The following is a 26,077-nucleotide window of genomic DNA, read 5'->3' as shown; positions in this document are numbered from 1 at the left end:
TTTAAATTATATGATATGATTATTAGCTTAAGCTATTGATATATGTAGAATCTCACCAATTCAATTTTATTTCAGACCCACCTGGTCCACCGACTCGCCTTGAACCATCCGACATTACTAAAGATTCAGTAACATTAACCTGGAATGAGCCAGATGAGGATGGTGGAAGTCCCATTACTGGATACTGGGTTGAAAGACTGGATCCAGAAACAGGAAAATGGATCAGATGCAACAAGACTCCAGTAAAAGAGCCTACATATAGGTATGTATCTTTTGGAAAGCTTAACACAATCATTTTATCTGATATATATTCATATCTTGGATATGTTTATTTCCCTAGTGGTTGAACTTGATGGACTTTTTTCCAACCTAACCTACTATGTAATTATGTAACTATGATACCAAATTTTAAAAAATCTGTGTTTAACATTTTGTAAACTGGGAATTGTTTTTCTGTAACAGAGTAAAAGGCCTTACCAACAAAAAGAAGTATCAGTTCCGTGTTCTAGCTGAAAATCTTGCTGGTCCAGGAAAGCCAAGTAGAGCAACTGAACCAATTCTAATTAAAGATCCAATTGGTATGTTTATTTAAAGAGTATATAACATAAACATGCTATGAGCTTAAGCTTTTTGAATAAGTATATATGTGTGTTTATTTACCTTTGTTTTCTGCTCTAGATCCACCTTGGCCACCAGGCAAACCAACTGTTAAAGATGTTCACAAGACATCTGCCTTCTTAAACTGGCTAAAACCAGAGCATGATGGTGGTGCCAAAATTGAGTCCTATGTTATTGAACTGCTAAAGACAGGAACCGATGAATGGGTCAGAGTGGCAGAAGGTATCCCTACCACAGAACACTTTTTGAAAGGTCTCATGGAGAAGCAGGAGTACTCATTTAGAGTAAGAGCTGTAAACAAGGCTGGAGAAAGTGAACCTAGTGAGCCAAGTGATCCAGTACTTTTCAAAGACAGACTGAGTAAGTTCTAAAATAAAATTTGTTTCATATTTCAAAACTGCAAAATAAATATTTATATGACCTGGTTCTTTGTTTTGGCATTGTATGTTATTAAAAGTGTATTGGTTTATTAAAAAATTGTCTTTTTTGTTTTTAAGATCCTCCTTCCCCACCCCGTTTCCTTGAGGTTATTAACATTACAAAGAATACAGCTGACCTTAAATGGACACCACCTGAAAGAGATGGCGGCTCTCCAATCACCAACTACATTGTTGAGAAAAGAGATGTAAGGCGCAAGGGCTGGCAAACAGTAGACACCACTGTAAAAGACACAAAATGCTCAGTGACCCCTCTGTCTGAAGGCTCACTTTATGTATTCCGTGTTGCGGCTGAAAATGCAGTAGGACAAAGTGACTACTGTGAGCTGGAGGACTCAGTACTGGCCAAAGATACATTCAGTAAGTTGCCTCATGTTTTGCTATATTATTACAACATATTTTTTTTCTTTTCTTTTGTTTTTTTGTTTGTTGATAGCATTATTGTATGTAAAACACAACATCTTATCAAACATTTCTGTTTCCCAGCTACCCCTGGACCACCGTATGCACTTACAGTGGTAGATGTTACAAAGCGACATGTGGAGCTAAAATGGGAAGCCCCAAAGAATGATGGTGGAAGACCAATTCAAAGGTTAGTTATTAGGAATATACACATATTTCAGTGTTTTCCTTCCCCTAAATTATAATTAAATGATCTTAACTTAATCATTTTTAATAATTTCATTTTCAGATATGTTATTGAAAAGAAAGAAAAGCTGGCCACACGTTGGGTAAAGGCTGGAAGAACTACTGGACCAGAGTGTCATTTCAAGGTAACAGATGTTATTGAAGGAACAGAAGTTCAGTTCCAAGTTCGTGCAGAGAATGAAGCTGGAGTTGGTCATCCAAGTGAACCTACAGACATGTTGGCCATTGAAGATCCCACAAGTATGTAAAGACACAGCAGGCCATGTCAAATGCCACTGAAAAAACAAAAAAAAATTTAAATTATTCCTAAATTGTCTATTCCTGTTTCTTAGGTCCTCCATCCCCACCTCTTGAGCTACATGTTACTGATGCCAGTAGAAACCACATATCGATTGCTTGGAAACCTCCAGAAAAGAATGGTGGCAGCCCCATTATCGGATACCATGTGGAAGCATGTCCAGCTGGCACTGAAAAGTGGATGAGAATCAATTCACGACCAATTAAGGACTTGAAATACAAAGCTGAAGAAGGAATCATCCCTGATAAAGAGTATATCCTCCGTGTCAGAGCTGTCAATGCTATAGGTGCTAGTGATCCATCTGAAATTTCAGAGAATGTCTTTGCTAAAGACCCTGACTGTGAGTTTTTTTCCACTTCATGTTGGCGTTTAAAAACAAAAAGTTTTTTTTCCTAATCATTTCTTTAATTTACTGATAGGTAACCCAACTATTGATCTGAAAACTCAGGATATGGTTGTGGTAGAAGGAGAAAAACTTACTATTCCAGTGCCATTCAGAGCTGTGCCTGCGCCAACTATCAACTGGCATAAGGATGGAAAAGAAATTAAAATAGCAGATAGAGTTTCTGCCAAGAGTGACTACACCTCTGCCACTCTTGATGTTTCTAATGTTGTACGTGGTGATGCTGGAGTCTATACTATTACATTGGAGAACAAAATAGGTTCAACTACAGGATCAGTTAATGTTAAAGTTATAGGTAATTGCTACTAATTTATAAGCAACAGATTTATTCAATGTTTAAGAAAAAACATATTATTAAGGTTATGTCTTGCATTTTAAAGGCTTACCTGGTCAATGTAAGGATATCAAAGCAGATGATGTTACCAAGAATTCATGCAAAGTATCTTGGGAGCCTCCAGAATATGATGGTGGAACTCCAATACTGCACTATGTACTTGAACGCAGAGAAGCTGGACGAAGAACTTACACACCAGTGATGTCTGGAGAGAACAAACTAACATGGAATGTTAAAGATCTGATACCTAACGGAGAATACTACTTCAGAGTCAAAGCTGTAAATAAGATAGGTGGAGGAGAATATCTTGAACTTAGAAACCCTATTATTGCAGAAGATGCTAAGCGTAAGTCATATTATCAATATCTGTTGAAAACAAAAATATATAGATGAAATTTACACAGTATATTATTTATTTGCATTATTTACAGAGCGCCCAGACCCACCTGTTGATGTTGACACTCATAATCCAACTTCAAAGACCATAACCCTCACCTGGAAACCTCCTCAGTATGATGGAGGCTGCAAGATCTTGGGATACATAATTGAGAAGTTACCTCAAGGAGGTGAAAAGTGGGAAAGATGCAATGACTCTCTTGTACCTGTTCTGTCTTACACTGTTAAGGGTTTGGAAGAAGGAAAAGAATACCAGTATCGTGTACGTGCAGAAAATATAGCTGGTATCAGTGAACCCTCTCGTGCAACCCCAGGAATCAAAGCTGTGGATCCCATGGGTAATACAAAAAAATTCTAAAAATCCTGCTATTGGTTTGAATATACAACAGGCCATAGAAACCCTAATATCTCTCTGTCTCTGTATATTTTTTTATCAGATCCTCCAAAAGTCTTCCTTTCAGGAAGTTTGCAGTCTGGACTTTCAGTGAGACAAGGAGATGAAATTGTTCTAGATGCACATATCACTGGTTCGCCATATCCAACAATTACATGGCTTAGAAATGATGAGGTAATAAGACCAGAGGAGATAAAGAGGAGAGTGGCAAAAATAGTACCTAGGAGGAAAAAAGAAGCAGTTGTCGATGAAGTGTTCCACCTCAGCCTACCAGAGCGCTTGACCGTTGACAACAGTAGACAAGGAGAATCCGAAATTTCTGTCAGAGACTCACTTCGGGCAGATCATGGCACATTCACTATAAAAGTTGAAAATGACCATGGTGTTGCCAAGGCTTCATGTGAAGTAAATGTACTAGGTATGTTAAACTTTGTTTTTCTGAGGTATGACTGATAGAAGTAAAATAATATAATGTCAAACAATATGCTAATATTTGCTTTTATTATAGTATAGTGTAGGGCAGTATGGGAGTTTCAATAGCAACTATTTATCATTATTTTGTTAAAATTTACAGATACACCTGGACCTCCTGTTAATTTTACATTTGAAGAAGTGAGAAAGAATTCTGTTATATGCAATTGGGAGCCGCCACTGGATGATGGTGGTAGTGAAATCTTGAATTATATTTTGGAGAAGAAGGATAATTCCAGGGCTGAAATTGGCTGGGTGGTTGTGACATCAACACTGCGACACTGCAAATATCCAGTTTCTAAACTAATTGAAGACAAAGAATACATTTTCCGTGTAACAGCTGAAAATAAGTTTGGCCCAGGACCTCCATGCGTCTCTCAACCCCTCCTTGCTAAGGATCCATTTAGTAAGTATTTTTTGTGGTGCAGCAAATAGTTCATGTAATATTTGACATGACTAGGGACTTGGTAAAGCGCTGCGTAATATTTCAGAGCTATATAAATACTGTTTATTAATAATAATAATATTATTATTATTATTATTATTATTAATATTAATAATAATAATAATAATAATAATAATATTTATATGGAATTATGATATGTGCTTTTACCTGGACAGCAGAAAAAAGCCTAATACTTACATGTATCTACAGCTCCTCCAGAAGCACCAGAAAAGCCTGAAGTTGAGGATGTTACTGCCAACAGTATGCTGGTTAAATGGAAGGAACCCAAAGACAATGGAAGTCCCATTTTGGGCTACTGGATTGAGAAACGTGAAATTAACAGTACTCACTGGGCTCGTGTTAACCGAAATATGATCAATGCTCTTGAGACCCGAGCTGATGGCCTTTTGGAGGGTCTTACATACATATTTAGAGTATGTGCAGAAAATGCAGGTGGTATCGGCAAGTTCAGTGTGCCATCAGATCCAAAGACTGCACAAGATCCAATATGTGAGTGAAATACTGTACAAAGTTATAAGTATTGTTTGTGGTGTTTAAATTTTACTTTAGCCCATTTATTTATTTCCTTCACAGTGCTTCCAGGTCCTCCGTTTCCAAGAGTTGTGGACACAAGTTCATCTGCTATTGAATTAGAATGGGATCCTCCTCTTTATAATGGTGGTGGAGAAATTACTGGATACTTTGTTGACAAACAACTTATGGGCACTAATGAATGGTCACGATGCACAGATAGGCCAATTAAACTGCGCAAATACACTGTTAAAGGCATTAGAGAGGGGGCAGATTACAAGGTTCGCGTGAGTGCTGTAAATGCAGCTGGTGAAGGGCCTCCAGGTGTAACTGAACCAATTACAGTTCTAGAACCACAAGGTATGTTTTTCTTATTTCTTACACATAAAATATGTCAGTTCATCAATGCTTTTTTGCCATACTCGTAAGACATTAAACCACAATGTCTTTTTCATTTTAGAACCTCCAGTTGTTGAATTGGATCTTTCAGTAAGAGATGGTATCCAGATTCTGGCTGGCCAGACTCTAAAGATTCCTGCTATGGTCTTTGGACGCCCCGCACCTAAAATTAAATGGTCCATAGAAGATGGGGAACTAAACAAGGAGAAAGCTGAAATAATTAATGAGGGCAATTCTTCAGTACTTACAATAGCTAGTGCAGAAAGAAAAGACCATGGAAGATACATTATCACTGCTAGTAATGAAAGTGGTACCAAATCTGCTGCAACAAGAGTTGAAATCTTTGGTAAGAAAATGCATTTTTTGGAGTACAACTTTAATATCTTGAATCTTTTCTTTCTAAAAATAAAAGGAAACACAAAAATATATTGCTTACAATGATCTTGTTTTCCAGATGTGCCTGGACCAGTAACTGAGCTGAAACCTGTCGTGGTAAACAGAAAAATGGCTTTACTTAACTGGTCTGATCCAATTGACGATGGTGGCAGTGACATCACAGGTTTCATAATTGAAAGGAAGGATGCCAAAATGCACATCTGGAGACAGCCAATTGAAACAGAGAGGTCTAAATGTGACATTACAGGCCTTCTAGAAGGACAAGAATATATGTTCCGTGTCATCTGTAAAAATAAGTTTGGCTGTGGTCCACCTGTTGATTTGGGACCAATTCTTGCTGTTGACCCACAAGGTAAAAAAGATTAAAAATCTTATTTTGCATCTTTACGATATTCATATAGTCAACTTTATGTATTTATGACTGTGTAAATTACAGTATTGACTCAGTTTTGGATTTGAACTATGCCTTACACAATATCTTTTTTTTTCGCTACATAGGTCCTCCTGGTGCACCAGAAAGATTCACCTACACTGAAAGAACTAAGTCATCTATCACACTTGACTGGAAAGCTCCCCGCAATGATGGTGGCAGTCCTATTATAGGGTATATTATTGAGAAGCGACGACATGATGCCACAGAGTTTGAAAGATGCAATAAAAGGCTAATTCCAGAGACATCCTTCTTAGTAGAGAACCTTGCAGAACTGCACATGTATGAATTCCGTGCCAAGGCAGTTAATGAAATTGGTGAAAGTGAACCTTCTCTCCCTCTCAATGTGGTTGTTCAAGATGATGAAGGTATACTCTGCAGTTTAAGTTTTAGTTTGTGAGTGGTTTGCTATTTTCTTAATTGTCTTGCAGGTTTGTCTGATCTGTGGAAAATCACAGTTCAAACTCCAGGCAATCAAGAATTATAAATTTTATGATTCTCTGTTGACTGGTAAATCTGTCAAGTTGTTACTAATAATTACCAATGTGAACTTTAAAGATTTTCTTGCTTTGCAAATCATTTTGCTTATTGTTATAATAAATAGAAGCAAATGTTTGGCAAACTCTTATTATGTTATATATTTTCTCCCTAGTTCCTCCTACAGTTACTCTTCGCTTGGCTGTCAGAGGTGACACTATAAAAGTTAAAGCAGGAGAACCTGTCAACATTCCTGCAGAAATTACTGGTCTTCCAATGCCAAAGATTGAATGGTCCAAAAATGACGTGGTTATTGAAAAGGTACCGCCATCCATGAAAATTGCAAAACAAGAACTTTCAAGATCTGAAGCTAAATCAGAAGTTACCATTCCCAGCGCCCAGAGAACCGATAAGGGAGTCTATACAATTACAGCTTCAAACCGCCTTGGATCTGCAAACCGTTCTGCCAACGTGGAGGTTTTTGGTAAATATATAATCTTTTTGTTTCTATAAACAACATTTCAATTTGCTTTTCCTTAGTTAAACATTAATTATTTATTTTTATTTTTTTTTATTAGATCGTCCCTCACCACCAAGAAACTTGCAAGTGACAGACATCAAAGCTGAATCTTGCTATTTGATTTGGGATGCACCATTAGATAATGGTGGAAGTGAGATTACTAACTACATCATTGATAAGCGAGATGCAAGCAAGAAAAAGTCAGAATGGGAAGAGGTTTCCAATATTGTAGTTGACAGAAGATATGGAGTAAGTTGATCATTTATGGCAACCTATTGATGTCCCCTATCTTTTAGGCATATTCTCTTTGTAATAAGCAATCCTTTTTTTTATTTTTTTGTTGTTGATAATTTTTATAGTCACCATGGGGACAAAGCATTCAAATAACAAATAGAACTGTTTTGCAATTTGCATTTACCAATCATTTCATATGATAAATTACTATGTATATGATATGTACTAGCTTTTCTAATGTTTATTTTTGCTAATAATATAATAATAATGCAGTAAGAGATCATAGCATGTCTTCTCGCTATTCTAATAATTGGAATATTTAAACAACATTCACAAATGGCAAACTACTTTTTTTTCAGATCTGGAAGCTCACAACCAATGGAGAATATCAATTCCGTGTTAGAGCAGTAAACAAATATGGTATCAGTGACGACTGTCTGTCTGACAAGGTAGTAATAAAGGATCCATTTGGCCTTCCCGGACCTCCAAAGAAACCTAAGGTGTCTGATTGCACTAGATCTTCTATGTTGGTATCCTGGGAACCTCCTCTGGACAACGGTGGCTCTCCAATTACTGGCTATTGGCTGGAAAAGAGAGAAGTTGGTGGAGTATACTGGGGACGTGTAAACAGAGCACCAGTCACTAAACCTGCTGTGAAAGGTCTAGAATATAATGTACTGCGCTTGATTGAAGGTGTTGAATACCAATTCAGAGTCATGGCTATCAATGCTGCTGGAGTGGGTCCTCCTAGTGAACCATCAGACCCTGCTCGGGCTGTAGATCCAATTTGTAAGTATGAGTTAAAAATCTGGAACTCTGTAACACATACATTTGTAATCCTGCATGTTTTGGACCACTGCATACAGTTCTATATTATTTACAGACACATGTCCTTTAACAATTTTAGTTAATTAAAATAACTAGATTAACAGCATTACTATTGAATTATGACTTTCACATTTACACATATATATGTTTATTTTCAGAACTAAAAAATAGGATTTATTCAATGGTATATAGACTACACAACATTATGTGCTTTTAAAAGATAAAAAAATATGACTACACAAAATTTTGCACTTTTAAGACATGAAAAATGTATTAAATGAAAAGCTTGTTTTTCGAGATCTCTTGTATGTAGTAGTATAGAGAGATTTCAGTTCCAGTGAATTTTTTTTGATAAAATAATCTGCAGCAATGCCAATTGCTATGAAAATCTAGTGACTATGTGTTAACAAAAAAAACTCTGCTTTTCCTAAAAATCACTTTTATTACACAGAAATTGACTTGATAAAAAGGCAGATTTAAAATGAATTGTAAGTAAGCTACATTTAAAATGGCTAGAAAACATCACAAGTATGTTTGTACATTTTTTTACGTTTGTAAAAAAATATTTTGTTCCTTTTCTAACAGTTGCTCCAGGAGCTCCTTCATGCCCAGATGTGAAAGACAAAACCAAGAACAGTGTGTCTCTTGCTTGGAAGAAACCAGAAAAAGATGGTGGCAGTCCAATTAAGGGTTACCTGGTTGAAATGCAGGAAGAAGGCAGCTCAGAATGGAAGAAGGTTAATGAACCTGACAAGCTATTCCCCACTTGTGAATGTGTGGTCCCCAACCTCCAAGAACTCAAGAAATACAGATTCAGAGTTAAGGCAGTTAATGCTGCTGGTGAATCTGAGCCTAGTCTTGCAACTGGAGAAATCCCTGTGAAAGAAATACAAGGCGAGTAAAAGAGAAAATATAGTCACTAAAACATATTTTTTGATCATGTTAACTTATGTTTAATAAAAATTTAATTTACCTCTTGCAGAAGAGCCAGATATCTCAATTGACTTGAAAGCACAAGACTATTTGAACTGTCGTGCTGGAAGCCAAATCAAAATTTCTGCTGTCATCAGTGGCCGCCCTGTACCTAAAACATCTTGGGAGTTTGATGGTGTGGCGCAGAAAGAAATAAAGGTAGAATAAGGAGCTCAATCATTGCATTTTTTTAAAACCAATTTTACAATCATTCCACTGATTTTCTGTATAAAAAAATACATTGTGACAGGCAATTGTGCATGTTATTCTTACAAAACGTAAAGTAAATGAAATTTACTTTTTAATGCAAAACAAGTCATTAACAAAATCAAATTTATACCTGAATAAAAAACTACCATACAATGCACCCTACAGGGGCATTTGGGAGAAATCTATGGGCAAATCGTTAGGGCATATGTGTGTGTGTGTGTGTATATATATATATATATATATATATATATATATATATAAATAGGATTACACCCATTTACACATTTCTCCAATTTATACAATGTGCACAGTTTGTGTGAAAACTTATGGGGTTGATTTTTAAAGGAATATAGGATGTTCACCCACCAAAGTGAATTACTACCTGGAAAGGAATATTTACTTAACTTTGGTAATAAGATGTAGTTTTGCTGACTTCAGACATCCAATAATTAACAACCAAAACCATGCTTTTACATTCCCACACATGTGATTAGGTATTTTTTCTTTGCAAATTGTATTTTCAACACATTCACTAAACCCAATGTATATGAATTGATTCACCATTATCATAAACATGATAAAGGTTTTTCAAATTATCTATGTATAGGTTACTGCTGTATAAATGCTGTAGTTTTTGAAATTTTTTTAAAGATCTAAATAAACAGAAAAACAAAAATTAACTTTTGTCTTGTTGTAGTAATGTAGTCTTTATTTGGCATCAGAGAAATAATTGACCAGTTAGTTCTTTTTCCAAAAGACCAAAATGAAAACACTACTCCTCAGATTTTTTTATTCTTTATAATGGATAACATAACACTTGCATAAATTATAACAGGTAATTCCTGTCTGGATATCTGCTGGACTTTAAAAAATAAAAGATATATTCAACAACTAAAACATCAGTCAAAATTCCTACTGCAGCATACTTATCATTTTATGCTTATAGTATCAGCATTTAAACATTTATTACTTATCCTGTTATTTGGATATCTATGCTTAAAGTGTTATTTTTTGCCACACAGGATCAAGTCCACAATATTCCAGTAGATTCACAGGTATGTGGTTAATATTTTTGGATTATGTTATCTACATAACAAACACAAAAACTGAGACATTTTTAAAAAATTCTAATTTTTTACTTTAGGTTGAAGCCACTGATACAACTTCAGTTATTATTATTCCTAACTGTAACAGAGGACACTCTGGAAAATACAGTATTACCGCCAAGAACAAAGCTGGGCAGAAAACCGTCAATGTCAGGGTCAACGTTCTGGGTAAGGTTATGCATAAATATGCAGTCTTTGATATCTTGCCCTAGAGAAGTGCATGAAAGACATGGTATAGTTAATACAATATTTCACATTACAGATGCTCCAGGACCACCAAAGGATCTAAAAGTTGGTGATGTCACTAGATCTACTGCTAAACTCACTTGGAAAGCCCCAGATAATGATGGTGGAGACAGAATTAGGAACTATATAATTGAAAAGAGAACAGTGGAAGGAAAATCATGGAGCAGGGTTGCTACTGACTGCGCAGGCACTTCATATACTGTACCTGACCTGCTTGATGGGCAGGAATATTTCTTCAGGGTAACAGCAGAAAATAGATTTGGCACTGGACCTCCAATTTCAACCATTCAGAGAACAAGAGCAAGAGATCCCATCCGTAAGTATAAATAAAACTCAATTTACAATGTTAAACTTACAACTTTAAGAGTTTAAATATTTGTGCCTTTAAAATGTTTATGCTAATGGAAATATGCCATATTTGTATACAAACTTACCAATAGCTTTTTATTTTTGTTTTGTAGATCCACCTGAACCACCAACCAGACTAAAAGTTGGTGTTGTGACAAAGAATGCCGTGGAACTAACTTGGAAGCCACCAAAGAATGATGGTGGGGCACCTGTAACTCATTACATTATTGAACGCTTAGTTTGGGATCCCAGTGGAGAAGGCAAAGAGACCTGGAAGAAATGTAACAAACGGGATGTAGAAGAAACAAAATTCACTGTTGAAGACCTGAAGGAGGGTGGAGAATATGAGTTCCGTGTTAGAGCTGTGAATGAGGCTGGACCTAGCAAACCATCTTCAACTGTTGGCCCAGTAGCTGTGAAAGACCAGACATGTATGTAATACAGAAACAAGCAAATTTAAGAGAAAACTGTTGTGATCTTCCTATATATATATATATATTGATTTTCTTCTCTTTCCAAAGGTCCTCCTTCTATTGAGCTTAAAGAATTTTTGGAAGCTGAAGAAGGAACTGATATTAGCATTGTGGCTAAGATTAAGGGTTGCCCATTCCCCACACTAAAATGGTACAAAGCACCTCCAAACAAGCCAGATGACAAAATACCAGTGCAGTATGACCAGCATGTTAACAAAGTGGTTGGTGAAAATGACTGCACATTGGTTATTCATCAGTCTCGTAGAAAAGACACAGCTTTATACACCCTGACGGCTGAAAACAATCTGGGAACTGATTCCAAGGAAATGCGACTGAATGTCCTTGGTATTAAATTTATATAAAAATATATATTTGTAAACAAATTTTAAATAGTCAACCTTTTTTTTTAATAGTAATACACAAGAATTAAACATTTTTTAATTAGATGTACACTTAATCATTTTACTAAATCTAGTACTCTTTATCCTTTGATTTTAACAGGACGCCCTGGACCACCAGAGGGACCAATTAAATTTGAAGCAATAACAGCAGAAAACATGACGTTGGCTTGGCTTCCACCAAAAGATGATGGAGGCTCTAAGATTACAAATTATGTTATTGAGAAGAGAGAAGCAAATAGAAAAATTTGGTCTCCTGTGACTAAAGAAGCTAAGGAATGCATCTACACAATACCTAAACTGGTTGAGGGTCATGAATATGTGTTCCGTATTATGGCACAGAACAAGTTTGGCATTGGTCTTCCCCTTGACAGTGAGCCTGAAACTGCAAGAAACCTGTACTGTAAGTTTTTTATTAATTTAGGGCCTCTACCTAAAGATTTACCTTATTGCAATTTATATTTTTTACTGTTACAGAAATATTAGCATTATAGAATGCAGTGTCCTTTAAAAGGCAAGCTTTTACTTTTATATAATGGTATAATAGGAGATATTATTACAGAAAATCTTTACAAAAGATATAAATGAGCAGCACTTTGGCTCAGAGGTAAGTCCTCTGGCCTTTGCAACACTTTGAGTCCCAGGTTCGAATCTCGGCCAGGACACTATCTGCATGGAGTTTGCTGGTTCTCCCCATGTCTGCGTACGTTTCCTCCGTGTACTCTAGTTTCCTCCCACATTCCAAAAAACATGCAGTTAGGTTAATTGGCTACCCCCCAAAATTGACCCCAGACTGTGTTAAAGTTATATGACTGATTTAGGGACATTAGATTGTGAGCCCCTTTGAGGGACAGCTAGTGACATGACTATGGACTTTGTACAGCACTGAGTAATATGATGGCGCTATATAAATACTGTGTAATAATAATGATAAAAGATGCCAGTTACATATTGTTTAGCATTGTGTAATAAAACTTCACATAGATTATGGCAGTATCTACTCACATACACATGCAGTCAAACCAAATGTATCTACACTTTAAAATCTAACAAAGTTAGATACCTACTCAATGATTAAAAAAGAGTCTTTATTCTAGTACAACCTTTTTAACATGAAGGAACCCTTGAAATAACTTTTATGTCTTCAGGGAACACCTTTTTTAATTACTATATCCAAGCTCACAGTATATTAGTGTGTTGGTCAATGTAAAGAATGCCTTTTACATTGCTGGCCAGTGGAAAAAAATGTCACCATTCCAAAAAGAATATTATTATCACTTAAACTGACCTGAGAGGCACAAATTTTACATGGCTCAAGGAACCCTTAGCAAACCTCTGTAGGTTCCGTGCAGTGAGCACAGATGACTGCTAGTGTCCCTCTTTTACCCAGCTGCGTTTCCTTAAATTCCTGTTTAGCCTAATTTTTTGCATGAATATTAAATGTTTGAATGAGAAATTCCTTAGAAATTAAATAAGAAAATTCCTGAATTTGAACATAACAATATTATTCCTCTAACTTCTACATTAACTTATTGTCATAACAATAACATGCTTGCTTTTTCTGTACATTATTAGCTGTTCCTGGACAATGTGAAAAGCCATCAGTCAGTAGTGTTACACGAGATTCTATGACTGTAAACTGGGAAGAGCCTGAATATGATGGTGGCACACCTGTGACAGGTTACTGGTTGGAAGTTAAAGAGACTACAGGAAAGAGATGGAAGAGAGTAAACCGAGATCCAATCAAAGTTATGCCACTAGGTGTTTCCTACAAGGTTACAGGACTCATTGAAGGGTGTGATTATCAGTATCGTGTTCTTGCTATTAATGCAGCTGGAGTTGGACCACCAAGTCTGCCATCGGATCCAGCAACTGCAAGAGACCCAATATGTAAGTTTACTTGGTTTTAGCTGGTAACTATGACAAATGTGCACACACATATTTATAAATGTGTTTATGCATGTTTTTCCCAGCTCCACCTGGACCGCCAATTCCAAAGGTTACTGACTGGACAAAGTCCACTGCTGATCTAGAATGGATCCCACCTTCTAAAGATGGTGGCTCTCCAATTACAGGATATTTTGTGGAGTATAAGGAAGAAGGAAAAGAAGAGTGGGAAAAGGTTTGTGGACTTTTTATTTAAAATTTTATGTCTTAAACTTTTATAGCCATGAAAATATTTGGCTTATATATATATATATTGGAATTCTTCTTGTTTTGTATTATTATCTGAGTTACCTGACATTTACATTTTTAAAGGCTAAAGATAAAGAAATCCGAGGAACTAAGTTTGTTGTACCTGGACTGAAAGAAGGAAGCTTCTATAGGTTCAGAGTTAGAGCTGTTAATGCTGCCGGTGTTGGGGAACCAGGTGATGTCACAGATGTTATTGAAGCCAAAGACAGAACAGGTACCTAGCCTAAAGACCAAAAGTGTCCATATGTAACATGATCAATATTTTTATTTCTTTATTTAGATGTATTCTTTTATGTAGTAGAATAAAAATCAATATATATATATGTCCCTTGGGGGAATGCCTTATAAACTATTTCTTCTCAATGTTTACAGTTCTGCCTGACATTCAGCTGGATGCCAGTGTAAAAGAAAGAATTGTTGTCCATGCTGGTGGAGTAATCCGAATCATAGCTTATGTTTCCGGAAAACCAGCTCCAGAAATCACTTGGAATAGGGATGAAAAAGCTTTGCCCCTTGAGGCTACCATTGAAACAACAGCTATCAGCTCATCTTTGGTCATTAAAAAATGCCAGAGGAGTCACCAAGGCATGTACACTCTGGTTGCCAAAAATGCTGGAGGTGAAAGAAGAAAGACTATCATTGTTGATGTATTAGGTTAGTAAACTTATATGTTGTATTTGTGCTACAATGTGTTAATTGATCATTATTAAGTGACATTATGTTATCACAGCTAGACGTTTTTACCTTTGATTTTTTACACAAAATTTATAGGTATTGACCAAAGTTTAATGGAGTAACGTTTTAGTGAAGTGCAGGGAAATACATCACTAAACTTCTTTCTTCTTTTGCAGATGTTCCTGGACCAGTTAGCCAGCCATTCCAGACTGAAAATCTGACAACTGACTCCTGTAAGCTGACATGGTTTTCTCCTGAGGATGATGGTGGCTCAGCAATCACTAATTATATTATTGAGAAGCGTGAAGCAGATCGCAGGGGATGGACTCCTGTGTCATACACTGTAACAAGGCAAAATGCAGTAGTGCAAGGACTTATAGAAGGAGCAGCTTATTTCTTCCGTATTGCACCAGAAAATATTATTGGCATGGGCCCATTTGTTGAGACCCAACGGGAAATTGTTATAAGAGAACCAATATGTAAGTTAGCAGGATCATATTTGTTTTTCAGTTGTTTTTGATGTAATTGCCAAAATGTAACAAAGTGTGTTTTTTTTTTTAATACAAAGCTGTACCTGAGCGTCCTGAAGACCTTCAAGTTACTTCAGTTACAAAAGACTCAATAAGTCTAAGCTGGAATCCACCCAAATACAATGGCGGTTCTGATATCACAATGTATATACTGGAGTGCCGCCTTATTGGCAAAGATAAGTTCTTTAGAGCTACAAAAGAAAAGCTGATGGATAGAAAATATATTCATGAAGGACTAAAGGAAGGTGACACTTATGAATACCGAGTCAGTGCTGTCAACATTGTTGGACAAGGCAAACCATCCTTCTGCACAAAGCCAATAACTTGCAAAGATGAACTAGGTATGATGTCTTCTGAGTCCTTTGCATTTCATTTTATTTTAAAAGGCTTTTGATTCCCTAGTTTACCCTTTCTTTTGTTTTCTTTTTTTGCTTCCAGCTCCACCAACAATTGAGCTTGATTTCAGAGATAAACTGATTGTAAGAGTTGGAGAAGCATTTGCAATGACTGGTCGGTACACAGGCAAACCAGCTCCCAAAGTTACTTGGTTTAAAGATGAAATAACCGTTAAGGAAGATGATCGTACAAAGATCAAGACCACTCCAAACACACTGTGTTTGGGAATCCTTAAATCTGTAAGGGAAGATTCTGGCAAATATTCTGTGGTTGTTGAAAACAGCACTGGATCAAGAAAGGGGCGGTGTGAAGTGGTTGTTGTTGGTAAGGATAAGACATGAATAAATGTAATTACCTAGGTCATTGTTTTAGAATTATGTAGCAATATTTTTTTACTTTAGATATTTTATTCCTTGACCAAATACTACATGCTTTTCAGTTTTTCCTCTTTATTTTAAATAGATCGTCCACAACCACCAGTTGGTCCTGTGATCTTTGATGAGGTTCATAAAGACCATATGGTTATTTCATGGAAGCCTCCTCTTGATGATGGTGGTAGTGCAATTACTAACTACATAGTTGAGAAGCGAGACACTCACCGAGACCTCTGGATGCCAGTAACCTCATCAACCACCAAAACCACTTGCAAGGTTCCCAAACTGATTGAAGGAAGGGAATATATTATTCGCATATGTGCAGAAAATACATATGGCATTAGTGATCCTCTATTGTCTGATGAAATGAAGGCCAAAGATCGCTTCAGTATGTTATTATTTATATAGTTAATGTTGACAGGTATGCACTGATACAATGACATTTACCTAAATCAATTTTTTTTCTGTGTAGGAGTTCCCGAGGCACCAGAACAACCACTTGTCAAAGAAATAACTAAAGATTCTGCCTTGGTCCTATGGAACAGACCTCGTGATGGTGGAAAACCTATTTTTGCCTACATTCTAGAAAAGAAAGAAACTATGGCCAATAGGTGGACAAAAGTCTCAAGAGAGCCAATTTATCCAGACACACAATTCAGAGTTAAAGACCTTCTGGAGGGATGTGAATATGAGTTCAGAGTATCAGCTGAAAATGAAATTGGTGTTGGTGATCCCAGTCCACCATCCAAACCCATATTTGCCAATGATCCAATAGGTATGAAAATATTTTCTTATCAGTCAACCAAATTAAAATTTGTATTTATGACTCTTTTTGAATGTTTAGGCATCACTTTTTTTTTACTTTTTCTTACATCTGCTTATACAGAAAAACAAATATTAAGTAATGGTAATAGCAGCAATAGCTTATTAACCTCCCTGGCGTTATGAATAAAGAGTATTTTTAAATGTAAAAGTGGTACATTTAAAATGTGGACTGGTGGATGCCAGGCGGCATCTGTGTAGCCTGGTGATGCCGGCAGATGCCAGGCATTGCTGGAGGGCGCAGCTGGAATGTGGCAACCAGGTAGCATTTGAAACTCCCTTTTGGCACTGAAAATTAAACCCGGAGCCACACTCCGGAATACCGCCAGGGAGGTTAACAATGTAATTATATAATTTATGGTATGTGAAGTTGTATAAATTATATTTAATACAGTAGGATCTCGCCTATCCGGCTCGCGACCATCCGGACTTTGTACTATCCAGCCTAGTACGGAGTCCGGAAAAAAAAAACAATCTTCATTCTAAAATGCTGGGGCAGCGTGGGCGGACGTCTGCTGTGGTGCTCCTGCATGGTGCACTTGTAGACGTCTATGCTGCCAGCTCTCTGGAACTGTAAGCAGATGTCCACGGGTGCGGAGAGAGGAACACTGTGTGGAGGTGAGTATTGTACTTTAATAATGGGACTTCCAAATATCTGTTTTTTTTGTTATTCGGCCTACCCTGCTGCCACATTAGGCCGGATAGTCGAGAGTCTATTGTATTTATGTCTGTTAATACAGATATACCAATTTAATTTAAAATTATTATGTTTTATGAACAAATGTTTATCTTACTTTTAGTCAAACCAAGCCCACCAGTCAACCCAGAAGCAGTTGACAAGACCAAAAATTCAGTTGATTTGTCATGGCACCCTCCGCGACACAATGGTGGAGGCAAGATAATCGGTTACCTTGTTGAATACCAAAAGGTTGGTGAAGAAGAATGGAAGAAATCCAACCATGCCCCTGATGGTTGTCCTGATACGAAACATAAAGTGGTGGGACTCACAGAAGGTGACACATACAAATTTAGAATCAAAGCTGTGAATTCTGCTGGGGAATCTGAACCTGCCTATGTCCGAGACCCAGTTCTTGTTAAAGACAGACTTGGTGAGATATATATTTAAATAGAACATCTAGCTGTTACAATTCCAATACTGTTTTAAATAAACTTACAAATACTTTTTTTTATTACAGAACCTCCTGAGTTGATAATTGATGCTAACATGGCAAGAGAGCAGCAAGTTAAAGCTGGAAACACTATTGCACTCAGTGCTGTAATCAAAGGAGTACCTTTCCCCAAAGTTACCTGGAAGAAGGAAGGCAAAGAAGTGCCTATAAAGGCTGATATTGTGGTCACACCTGTAGGAAGCAAACTTGAAATCCGCAACTGTGTCAAGGAAGATGCAGGAGTTTATTCTCTCACTGTAGAAAATGAAGCAGGCTCTAAGACCGTTGAAGTAAAAGTTATTGTGCTTGGTAAGATAAAGTGATAAAATGTTACATCAGTTCAGATTATTAATTTTTATAGGCAAAGGAATAATGCATTTTACATTGTATATTTCAGATAAGCCTGGTCCACCAAGGAATCTACAAGTTAGTGAAATCAGGAAAGACTCCTGCTATCTTAGCTGGAAAGAACCTGAGGACAATGGTGGCTCTATTATTACCAATTATGTTGTTGAAAAGCGTGATGTTGCCAATCCTCGCTGGGTACCTATCTCAACCACATCTAAGAAACACAGTATTATGGCCAAACACCTAATGGAGGGTACACAGTATTTGTTCCGAGTTGCTGCAGAAAACCAATATGGACGAAGCTCTTACATTGAGACACCAAAACCAATAAAAGCAATTGATCCAATTTGTAAGTATTTGTTTGAATTTACTGTGCTAAAAATAAAACCATTCCAATAAAACTTTAGGAATTGTTGCAATGTAACACACATTTATTTCTATTGCTCAGATCCACCTGGACCTCCAAAGAACCTTCATCATGTAGATGTAGACAAGACTGAGGTATCTCTTGCTTGGAACTATCCAGACCGTGATGGAGGTTCTGAAATCACTGGATTTGTAGTTGACTATCAAGAAGATGGTGCAGAGGACTGGACCAACTTCAAGACTGTCTCTATACCTGAATGTGTTGTCACTGGTTTGAAACATGGAAAGATTTACAAATTCCGTGTAAGAGCTCAAAATATTGCTGGACTGGGTCGGCCAGACATTACTGTACCAATAGAGTGTCAAGAAAAACTGGGTAATTATTATTATTGTTGTTAAAGACAACGATAGACATGTATTATGCAACATGGCTAAACACAGTTTAACTTTTTTCTTTAATTTTTCAGCTGCTCCAACCATTGAAGTTGATGTTAAGTTAATTGAAGGTCTTGTAGTCAAAGCTGGTACAACTGTAAGACTACCTGCAATTATCAGAGGAATCCCTTTTCCAACTGCAAAATGGGTGACTGACAGTGTTGAAATCAAATCAGAAGGCAACTACAAAATTGACACTGACAGTTTTTCAACTGTTCTTACTATTAAGGACTGCATGCGAAAAGATACAGGAGAGTATTTGCTAACAGTATCAAATGTTGCTGGAAGCAAGACAGCAGCTTTGCACCTAACAGTTTTGGATGTCCCTGGTCCACCAACAGGTCCAATAAATATCCTGGAAGTTACTCCAGAATACATGGTTATCTCCTGGAGGCCACCAAGGGATGATGGTGGTAGTCCAGTAATGAACTATATTGTGGAGAAATGTGAAGGCAAGAAAGAAACATGGGGAATAGTTAGCTCTGGAAGCACTCAAACTAAAGCTAAGATTCCACGACTTCAAAAAGGCTATGAGTATACTTTCCGTGTCAGTGCTGAAAACAAAATGGGTATTGGTAAACCCTTAGAGTCACAACCAACTGTTGCCAAGCATATGTTTGACCCACCATCCCCACCAGGAAAGCCTGTGGTTTCTGACATCACTGAAAGTGCTGCAACAGTCACTTGGACTATTCCTAAATCGGATGGTGGCAGTCCAATTAGTGGCTATATTGTTGAAAGAAGAGAAGTGTCTGGTAAATGGGTCAGAGTAAACAAGACTCCAGTGCTCGATCTTAGGTTCCGTGCCACTGGCCTATACGAAGGCAACACTTATGAATTTAGAGTTTTTGCTGAAAATATTGCTGGACTAAGTAAACCATCTCCAATATCTGATCCAATTAAAGCTTCTCGCCCTATAACTCCACCAGGTCCACCTATAAATCCTAAGCTTAAAGACAAGAGCAGAGAAACTGCTGACTTGGTATGGACAAAACCAACCAGAGATGGAGGGAGCCCCATTTTGGGATATGTTGTGGAATGTCAGAAGTCAGGATCAGCCCAATGGAGCAGAATTAACACAGATGAACTAATTAAACAATGTGCTTTCAGGGTACCAGGTCTAATTGAAGGAAATGAATATCGATTCCGTATAAAAGCTGCAAATATAATAGGTGAAGGTGAACCTAGAGAACTTCCAGAATCTGTAATCGCAAAGGATATTCTTCACCCACCTGAAGTTGATCTTGACTTGACTTGTCGTGACTTACTGACTGTAAGAGTTGGCCAAACAATTAACATTACAGCTCGTGTCAAGGGCAGACCAGACCCAGATATTACATGGTCTAAGGATGGTAGAGTGGTCACTAAAGACATTAGGACTGAAATGACTCAAGATTTCCCTCCAGTGGGCTTGCAGATAAAATCAGCAACAAGGGCTGATCATGGTAAATATACACTTTTAGCAAAGAACAGCAGTGGTCAAGCCCAGGGTATGGTTATTGTAAATGTACTTGACAGACCTGGGCCTTGTCAGAATCTTAAGATAAGCTATGTTACAAAAGATTCTTGCATGGTTGCCTGGGAAAACCCACAAGATAATGGTGGCTCTGAGATAACAAACTATATTGTAGAATACCGTGAACCAAGTCAAAGAGGATGGTATGTAATCTCTTCTGATCTTACAAAGAGGTTGATAAAAGCATCTCTCATTGAAAACCATGAATATTTCTTTAGAGTATGTGCAGAAAACAAAGTTGGTCCTGGTCCAGTTATTGAAACCAAGACACCCATCCTGGCCATTAATCCAGTTGATAAACCTGGTGAACCTGAAAACCTTCACATTGCTGAAGTAGGCAAGACATTTGTTTTCTTAAAATGGAGACGACCAGATTATGATGGTGGAAGTCCAAATCTGTCATACCATGTTGAAAGAAAACCAAAAGATTCTGATGAATGGGAAAGAGTCCATAAAGGCAGCATCAAAGAAACATCTTACCTTATAGATCGATGCAGTGAAAATCAGCTATACCAATTTAGAGTTCAGACCAAGAATGAAGGAGGTGAAAGCAACTGGGTAAAGACAGCTGAAGTTTTAGTTAAAGAGGAATTATCGAAACCTGCATTAGATTTGAAATTAACTGGAGTGATTGTTGTCAAAGCTGGAGAAACAATTAGAATTGAAGCTGGAGTAAGAGGAAAACCACAGCCAGAAATTTCCTGGGCAAAAGACAAAGATACTACAGATATTACAAAATCACCAAGGCTGAAGGTTGAAAATGGACTAGATTACACCAAGTTTATCCTTGAGAAGTCTAAGCGATCTGATAGTGGCAAATTTGTTGTCACAGCAACAAACCCTGCTGGAAGCTTTACAGCACATGCTACTGTAAATGTTCTTGATGTGCCAGGAGAAGTAAGAAATCTGAAGGTTTCTGATGTATCAATTGACAGATGTACACTTAGTTGGGATCCACCTGAAGATGATGGTGGATGTGAGATACAAAACTATATTTTGGAGAAATGTGAAAGCAAGCGAATGGTTTGGTCTACATACTCTGCTTCTGTAATTCTTACCCATGCGCAAGTGACTCGTCTGATAGAAGGAAATGAATATATCTTTAGAGTTCGTGCAGAAAATAAATTAGGTACTGGTCCACCCACAGAAACAAAACCAATTGTTGCTAAAACAAAATACAATAGGCCTGGACCTCCAGAGCCTCCAGAGGTCACTAAAGTAAGCAAAGAAGAAATGACAGTTGTCTGGAATCCACCAGAATATGATGGTGGCAAGTCTGTTACTGGATATATTCTTGAAAAGAAAGAAAAGAGATCCATGAGATGGGTTCCTGTAACAAAAACTGCCATCCCAGAAAGACGTTTAAAAGTCACAAATCTCATCCCAGGACATGAATACCAATTCCGCGTAAAAGCAGAAAATGAAATCGGTTTAGGAGATCCAAGTGGACCATCAAGACCAGTAGTTGCAAAGGACCCAATAGGTAATTTGTAATTTAGTTTTATCGTTTTTTTTTTTTAATAATAGTAAGTTTTAAGTAATTTACCACCACTGTTTTTATTTTACAGAACCTCCTGGTCCTCCAACCAATCTAAAGATGGCTGATAGTACAAAGACCTCAATTACTCTAGGATGGGGAAAGCCTGTCTATGATGGTGGTGCTCCAATCATTGGATATGTTGTAGAAATGAGGCCTAAAACTGAAGTTAAAGACAAGGATCCTGAGGCTGGATGGAAGAGACTTAATGTTGCAGCTCAGTTGATCCACACACAATTTACTGCAACCAGCCTTGATGAAAAGCAAGAATATGAGTTTAGAGTTTCTGCACAGAACCAAGTTGGCATTGGAAGGCCTGCTGAACTCAAAGAGGCTGTGTCACCTAAAGAAATTCTTGGTATATATTGCTTTAACAAAAAATGTTCACAAATTTGACCTATTTGTTATGAAAAAAATTATGTTAATTGCAAATGTCCCTTTTACAGAACCTCCTGAAATTGAACTGGATGCCAGCATGAGAAAACTAGTCACTGTAAGAGCAGGTTGTCCTATCAGACTCTTTGCATTGGTAAGAGGAAGACCATCACCTAAAGTTACATGGAGGAGAATGGGAATTGATAATGTTGTCAGGAAAGGACAAGTTGACATTCTTGATACAATGGCTTTCCTAGTAATCCAAAACTCCACACGTGATGATTCTGGCAAATATTCTTTGTCACTTGTCAATGCTGCTGGAGAAAAGGCAGTATTTGTGAACGTCAGGGTACTTGGTAAGAGAAACAATTAAAACAGTTTTAAAAAAAATACACTTGTTATGTTGCCATATTCGAATGTGAATTAATTTAATTGATGCTTTCTTTTTGATCTTTAGACACTCCTGGACCCGTGGCTGACTTTACAGTCTCAGATGTCACAAAGATGTCATGTCAGCTTTCATGGGTACCTCCAGAAAATGATGGTGGTAGCCCTGTGACACACTACATTTTAGAAAAGCGTGAAGTGGACAGAAAGACATGGGCAACAGTAGTTGCAGACTGGAAGAAGACTAGTTTTAAAGTTGCTAATCTTGTACCTGGAACTGAATATTTTTTCAGAGTTACAGCTGTTAATGAATATGGCTCAGGTGTTCCAAGAGACACTCCTAAAGGAGTACTTGCAACAGATCCAATAAGTAAGTTCTGCAAATATTATGTCTTTTTTGGCTCTAATAAAATAAACCCAACCAGATTTCAGTTTTTTACATATGAGAGTTTATTCAATGAGCAGTTTCTTACCCCAGATGGCAGTATGGGTAGACAGTCTACTGGTGATATGATATGGAGTACATAGGAATGTTTTACTAGCTGCTATTTTTTTTTTTTTTTTTTGCATAGCAGAGCAATTCAACTTTAGGGCCAAACATATGATCACATAAGCTTGATTTGTGGTTTTCCTAAACCAAATGAAACTGTACATTCTGTTTGACATTTTTTTGTCTTAACTGATAAATATTGTTTAGGAATGTAAAAGTATAATAAATATTGAAAATACGTGAATTTGATTCAATATTTTACTCATTTATTTTACCAGGTGAGCCAGATCCACCTAAGAAGCTTGATGTTACAGAAATTACAAAGAACAGTGCCACACTGGCTTGGCTTCCACCCCTGCGTGATGGCGGTGCCAAGATTGATGGGTATATTATTAGCTACCAAAGTGAAGGACAGCATGAGAACAACTGGACCCAGTATTCTGTTGTAAAAGATCTAAATATTGTTGTTGTTGGACTTAAAGAAGGAACAAAATACAAGTTTAGGGTGGCAGCCAGAAACTCTGTTGGTGTGAGCTTGCCAAGAGAGGCTGAAGGACTCTTTGAGATTAAAGAACAGCTTTGTAAGTAATATGTGTCATATAATTTACCGTTTTTAAGTAAATTAATCTCAAGGAATCGTTTATAATGTATAAATCTATCCTATGTATTTTTTTCTTTTTATCTATAGTGCCACCTAAGATCTTAATGCCTGAACAAATCAGCATCAAGGCTGGACAAAAATTAAGAATTGAGGCCCATGTTTATGGAAAACCAGCACCTACCACCAAATGGATGAAAGCAGATGTAGATGTTTTTCCATCAGGTCGTTTGACAGTCCACAAAGGACAGAATTCAACAGTTCTTATAATAAAAGATGTGACAAGAAAAGACAGTGGCTATTATTCATTATCTGCGGAAAACAGCTCTGGTGTTACCTCTCAAAGGATTCGTGTAATTGTTATGGGTATGTATGAGTTTAATTTAATTTTATTTATTATTGACTAGAATCGGTTAAAAAAGATATTGGTACAACATACATTGTTGGTTTCTTACAGACATTCCAGGTCCACCAGAGCCACCATTTGAGATTTCTGAGATAGATTCTGATGCCTGCACACTTTCATGGCACTTGCCTCTTGAAGATGGGGGTAGCAACATTACAAACTATGTTGTTGAAAAATGTGATGTAAGCAGGGGAGACTGGATCACAGCTGTTACATCTGTTACCAAAACTAGCTGCCGTGTTGGAAAACTTATCCCAGGACAAGAGTACATCTTTAGGGTCCGCGCTGAAAACCGCTTTGGAGTATCAGAGCCAATTACATCTGAACGCATTATTGCTAAATTCTCATTCGGTATGTAACTAAACCAACTTATTTATTGAAAGTGCTTTAGTTTGAACTATTTATTATAACATGTATAAGCTATAATATATTGATGAAAGGTTGTATCAGTTTAACTAACTCAAACTCCTTTTTTGTATTATGTATCCTACCCAAAATTCCATGCTTCAGAATGCAATTGGCAATTTTCCTTGTTTAATTAAATTACTATGTGAGTCAGGTGAACGTTAAAAAGGATGCTATTTTTTTTTTTTTTTTCAGATGTTCCCAGTGAACCAAAGAATGCCCATGTTACTAAGGTTAATAAAGACTGCATATTTGTTGCATGGGATAGGCCTGATAATGATGGAGGAAGCCCCATTACAGGTTATGCCATAGAACGTAAGGAAAGAAATAGCCTGCTGTGGGTGAAGGCCAACGATACTGCAGTACGCACAACAGAATATCCATGTGTTGGCATGATTGAAGGCTTAGAGTATACTTTCAGAATCTTTGCTCTTAACAGAGCTGGATCTAGCAAACCTAGCAAGCCCACTGAGTACGTCACTGCAAGAACACCAGTTGGTAAGTATAAAATATGTTTTAAAATTATGTAATCCCCTTAAACTGCCCATTTTATTTAAAATGTCTAATAAACAATGTTAATTTACAGATCCACCTGGAAAACCTGAAGTTATTGATATCACCAGGAGCACCGTGTCCCTTGTTTGGACAAGACCAAAGCATGATGGTGGCAGCAAAATTGTTGGCTACCTTGTAGAAGCATGCAAACTTCCTGGTGAAAAGTGGGTGAAGTGCAACACAACTGCTTCTCAAGTCCCAACAGAAGAATTTACTGTTACCGACTTGGAGGAGAATGAGAGATACCAGTTTAGAGTAATTGCCAAGACATCAATCAACATCAGCAAGCCATCTGAGCCATCAGATCCAGTTGTCATTCAGGCTGAAAATGGTATTACTTCATGCACATTTTTTTCAAATCACTTGTAGCCAATGTGTAATTTTTTTTTTGCTAAAACAGGAATAAATTATCACAAAATATTATATATAATAGACAAGATTTAACTAGTAAAATCAAGTACTGCAAAACTGCTCATATCAAATCC

At 37.1% G+C, this 26,077-nt stretch overlaps 1 protein-coding gene across 1 annotated transcript in view; it reads left to right on the top strand.

The window, feature by feature from the left end:
• The window catches only part of TTN (titin), a 229,257-nt gene that overhangs the window by 151,467 nt on the left and 51,713 nt on the right, over window positions 1-26,077 (top strand). Inside the window, exons 233-282 of the mRNA XM_072418400.1 lie at window positions 76-262; window positions 463-578; window positions 679-978; window positions 1,116-1,415; window positions 1,542-1,647; window positions 1,747-1,943; window positions 2,036-2,341; window positions 2,421-2,699; window positions 2,785-3,084; window positions 3,170-3,472; window positions 3,572-3,946; window positions 4,103-4,405; window positions 4,655-4,954; window positions 5,039-5,335; window positions 5,436-5,720; window positions 5,829-6,122; window positions 6,269-6,568; window positions 6,853-7,161; window positions 7,256-7,446; window positions 7,791-8,220; window positions 8,845-9,153; window positions 9,242-9,390; window positions 10,464-10,496; window positions 10,586-10,715; window positions 10,810-11,109; window positions 11,255-11,572; window positions 11,663-11,959; window positions 12,116-12,415; window positions 13,588-13,902; window positions 13,986-14,134; window positions 14,272-14,422; window positions 14,581-14,862; window positions 15,060-15,362; window positions 15,452-15,754; window positions 15,852-16,133; window positions 16,272-16,571; window positions 16,656-16,958; window positions 17,806-18,114; window positions 18,202-18,483; window positions 18,572-18,871; window positions 18,971-19,264; window positions 19,356-22,322; window positions 22,408-22,734; window positions 22,823-23,107; window positions 23,209-23,508; window positions 23,907-24,209; window positions 24,317-24,592; window positions 24,684-24,983; window positions 25,233-25,535; window positions 25,624-25,923. Coding sequence (XP_072274501.1) covers window positions 76-262; window positions 463-578; window positions 679-978; window positions 1,116-1,415; window positions 1,542-1,647; window positions 1,747-1,943; window positions 2,036-2,341; window positions 2,421-2,699; window positions 2,785-3,084; window positions 3,170-3,472; window positions 3,572-3,946; window positions 4,103-4,405; window positions 4,655-4,954; window positions 5,039-5,335; window positions 5,436-5,720; window positions 5,829-6,122; window positions 6,269-6,568; window positions 6,853-7,161; window positions 7,256-7,446; window positions 7,791-8,220; window positions 8,845-9,153; window positions 9,242-9,390; window positions 10,464-10,496; window positions 10,586-10,715; window positions 10,810-11,109; window positions 11,255-11,572; window positions 11,663-11,959; window positions 12,116-12,415; window positions 13,588-13,902; window positions 13,986-14,134; window positions 14,272-14,422; window positions 14,581-14,862; window positions 15,060-15,362; window positions 15,452-15,754; window positions 15,852-16,133; window positions 16,272-16,571; window positions 16,656-16,958; window positions 17,806-18,114; window positions 18,202-18,483; window positions 18,572-18,871; window positions 18,971-19,264; window positions 19,356-22,322; window positions 22,408-22,734; window positions 22,823-23,107; window positions 23,209-23,508; window positions 23,907-24,209; window positions 24,317-24,592; window positions 24,684-24,983; window positions 25,233-25,535; window positions 25,624-25,923 — 16,248 coding nt within the window. The remainder of the gene's footprint in view (window positions 1-75; window positions 263-462; window positions 579-678; window positions 979-1,115; window positions 1,416-1,541; window positions 1,648-1,746; window positions 1,944-2,035; window positions 2,342-2,420; window positions 2,700-2,784; window positions 3,085-3,169; window positions 3,473-3,571; window positions 3,947-4,102; window positions 4,406-4,654; window positions 4,955-5,038; window positions 5,336-5,435; window positions 5,721-5,828; window positions 6,123-6,268; window positions 6,569-6,852; window positions 7,162-7,255; window positions 7,447-7,790; window positions 8,221-8,844; window positions 9,154-9,241; window positions 9,391-10,463; window positions 10,497-10,585; window positions 10,716-10,809; window positions 11,110-11,254; window positions 11,573-11,662; window positions 11,960-12,115; window positions 12,416-13,587; window positions 13,903-13,985; window positions 14,135-14,271; window positions 14,423-14,580; window positions 14,863-15,059; window positions 15,363-15,451; window positions 15,755-15,851; window positions 16,134-16,271; window positions 16,572-16,655; window positions 16,959-17,805; window positions 18,115-18,201; window positions 18,484-18,571; window positions 18,872-18,970; window positions 19,265-19,355; window positions 22,323-22,407; window positions 22,735-22,822; window positions 23,108-23,208; window positions 23,509-23,906; window positions 24,210-24,316; window positions 24,593-24,683; window positions 24,984-25,232; window positions 25,536-25,623; window positions 25,924-26,077) is intronic.

Source organism: Pyxicephalus adspersus, chromosome 7, assembly GCF_032062135.1.
Source record: "Pyxicephalus adspersus chromosome 7, UCB_Pads_2.0, whole genome shotgun sequence".
In the NCBI taxonomy this organism is placed as follows: Eukaryota; Metazoa; Chordata; class Amphibia; order Anura; family Pyxicephalidae; genus Pyxicephalus; species Pyxicephalus adspersus.
Note: the sequence above shows the minus strand (reverse complement) of the source record. Positions and strands in the feature narration are given on the sequence as shown.